The 3,367-nt window shown below is 45.3% G+C and overlaps 1 protein-coding gene across 1 annotated transcript in view; it reads right to left on the bottom strand.

Annotated features, from left to right (window-relative positions):
- LOC310794031 (vascular endothelial growth factor C-like) overlaps positions 1-3,039 on the bottom strand; it is a gene marked incomplete at both ends in the record, with an annotated part of 22,526 nt that extends 19,487 nt beyond the window's left edge. Inside the window, 2 exons of the mRNA XM_083655897.1 lie at positions 1,796-2,042; positions 2,920-3,039. Coding sequence (XP_083512023.1) covers positions 1,796-2,042; positions 2,920-3,039 — 367 coding nt within the window. The remainder of the gene's footprint in view (positions 1-1,795; positions 2,043-2,919) is intronic.
- Positions 3,040-3,367: the final 328 nt, after the last annotated feature.

Here is a 3,367-nt window from a genome sequence, read left to right as displayed (position 1 = left end):
GGTGGGGGTGATATCATGCAGCGATTGGCTCAATGGACTTTCCCAAAGGCACGTCCTCATGAAAATATCCGTCTTTGGAATTATCCGATGAGATGAAGTTGGAAAATGAGCAGAGTTACTCTCGCACTATTTCTCTACCCCTGACCAGCCAATCAGAGTGATTTCTCTACCCCTGACCAGCCAATCAGAGTGATTTCTCTACCCCTGACCAGCCAATCAGAGTGATTTCTCTACCCCTGACCAGCCCCCTGTCTGGCGTGGGTTTGGCAAGGCTCGTCTTCAGCCAGGGACCAGACCTATTTGCTATACATCAGCGAAATGGGTTCACAAAAGAAGAAGAATTAACAAAATCATACAGAAGAGGAAGCTGTATCCCTCACGTCACGCAGATACATGAGGAAGCTGTATCCCTCACGTCACGCAGATACATGAGGAAGCTGTATCCCTCACGCAGGTACATGAACTTCTACAGCAACAGAAAGATTTCTTCATTGATCTGTTAAAGCAGCAGCATTCAATGGTTTTGTCCGCTACATCATGGACACCACAAACAAGATATCAAAAGAGATACAGGTCAAAATAATCCTCCAATACACGGAGAAGGAGGTCCAGGATCTCAACACCTCCAATACACGCAGAAGGAGGTCCAGGATCTCAACACTTCCAAGGTGATTTGCGATGGGCTTCTACTCATCACTGAGAAAAAGAATGACCTCGAAGGGCAATCGAGAAGGAATAATCTCGTCCCTGTTTCCGACAGAGAAAGGCCCACAGCAATGATCATCGTTTGGGAGTTTTAAGACAGAAGTGCGGTGTTAGAAAGAGCTAATTAAGAGACTCAAGCGAACTAACCTTTTTATTAACGAGGACTTCACGGATGCTGTTCGACGAGAGAGAAAAGAACATCTCGCGGACGTCGGGACAGCCTTTCTGAGACACAACAGATGAATCAGTCACCAAACAAGAACAAAACAAGCAACAAAAAATAACGGGTGGAATCTAATTTTAGATTTTTTTCACGTCTTTATTTCTTGTTTTTGCTCCAAATGAAATGTTATATGGTCACTCACGATTCAGTAGGTCACGGGTTGGCTTGGTTCCAGCTTTAAAACTTATCTAAGGATTATCTAAGGATTATCTAAATGTCTATGGAGAAAGTGAATGGCAAACTCACTTCCAGTGCAAAAGATGTCAGGATGTGACTGTTCAGCTGAGTACTGCAGGTATGACGTGTTTTTGTAGGCTTACCCAGAAGTCCCTGCACTTGCTGGTTCGCAGGTGTAAAAGGCAATGGGATTTTTGTATGGGAATTTCAGTTAAATGCATGAAATAAGGTCTGTGGTTAACAGAAGTTTATGAAACAGCAAAGTTTGTGCTCAGCAATATAATCTTCACAAATGAGCAATGATGAATAAATAGAAATACTGCATCACGGTTGTATACCTCCGCCAACATGTCAGCAGTCTACATCCATGTCTGTCCAGACTCATACAGTCTACCTCCATGTGTGTCCAGACTCATACAGTCTACCTCCATGTGTGTCCAGACTCATACAGTCTACCTCCATGTGTGTCCAGACTCATACAGTCTACCTCCATGTCTGTCCAGACTCATACAGTCTACCTCCATGTCTGTCCAGACTCATACAGTCTACCTCCATGTCTGTCCAGACTCATACAGTCTACCTCCATGTCTGTCCAGACTCATACAAGCACAAATACCTTGAAGCCCACAGCACAGTGCCTACGTACATATTCACATCATTCAATTTGAACGGGGAAAAAAAAGAATTTACTTTTGAGGACATCCAAGTTGAGGTAGGCAGCAGCGAACGTTGGCTCTTCTGTCTCCGCCATCGGCCTCAGTCGGCGTGGTTGAGGCAGTGGGCGGTGGGCAGATCTGGCTGTACTGGAGGAGGCAGCAGAAAGTTTAGAGCGGCACTTAAGGGCAGCCCAGTAAGACGGATAGATGAGACTCATCAGCTCATCCACACTGGAGGCTGAACGCAATCTCTCCTCCATGTCTGGCTTTGCTGGAGAGTCCTGCAGAAACGAGAGAAGAGATACCATCTAGGGATGTCACAAGAACCAGTAATTCGCTACCAAAAATTCTGAAAATCTGACGGTACTTGTTTTTCCTACATGACTGTACTTCGTAGGTACTTGAGAGAAGGAACACGGAAAACCGCCCAATATGGCAACGGGAGAATAACAACATGTGCAAACAGCAACAAGTCAAATGAAACTACTGCCTGCACAGTGTTTAGGTGAGGTGTGTGTGCATGCGTGTGTTAGTACGTTGTAGTGTTGGAGTCGAGACCACCTAAACCGAGACCGAGTCAAGACCAAGTCCCGGGGGACAGGGGCAAGACCAAGACCGAGGGGGCCGAGACCAGGACCAAGACTAAGAGCAAGACCGAGCAGCGGGGGGCAAGACCAAGACCAAGGGGGGGTGAGACCGAATCAAGACCAAGACCAAGGGGAAGGGGGGGGCAAGACCAAGACCGAAGCCAGACCAATGCGAGACAATTTTCAAGACCATGATGGCTTAACCTTTCCACCATTTCTCTCCTAACAATGAAAGAAATCACTCTAAGACCTACAAAATTACCCTTCAGCCGGAGGCAGAACTCGCCATCTTCGGCTGCTCTGAGACATCTCTGCGCTTCCCCACAGCTGTGCAACAGTCTCTGACACTGGGGACAACTGTTGCCAAAAAACGAATTCTGAAAGAATGGAAGTCCCCCTCTTCACCTTCTTTCCAACTATGGTTGACGGACATGATCTCTGTTATAAGGATGGAGAGGTTCAGATCCTTGAGAACTAACTCACTTAAAAAGTTTCTAACTATTTGGGACCTGTTTCTGGCCTACCTCGACAAGGTTGGGAGCGGTGGGTGACGTGCCCAGCTGGTTTCTACCTCGACGAGGTTGGGAGCGGTGGGTGACGTGCCCAGCTGGTTTCTGTTGGACGCCTTGCGTGGGACCCCATGCGTGACATACAAGTATTTAAGCACCTTATATGGGTGGTAGCACCACATTATGATAACTGTTGATATATTTATGTTTTTTTCCCGTAACTGTGGTGTCTGAGCTTGTTCATTTTTGTTCATAATATATTGTTAAAATTTCAAATAAAATAAAAACAAACAATGAAAGAAATCCTTTAGTAAAGTATAAATGGCTGTACGGTATATACTCCGTGACAGAAGGCAATCCTTTGATCTGAAACACTGCAAACATTGCAATTCCATATCACTGACCTTGAAGCGGTTTCTGAAAATCGCATTTAAAAAAACATACATTTAAATTTGATAAAAAATCATAAACGTCGTGGCTCATTTGTGAAGATTATCTTGCAGAACACCA

This window comes from Poromitra crassiceps (genome assembly GCF_964638095.1).
Source record: "Poromitra crassiceps genome assembly, chromosome: 19".
NCBI lineage: Eukaryota > Metazoa > Chordata > Actinopteri > Beryciformes > Melamphaidae > Poromitra > Poromitra crassiceps.
This window is presented reverse-complemented; position numbering and strand designations above follow the sequence as displayed.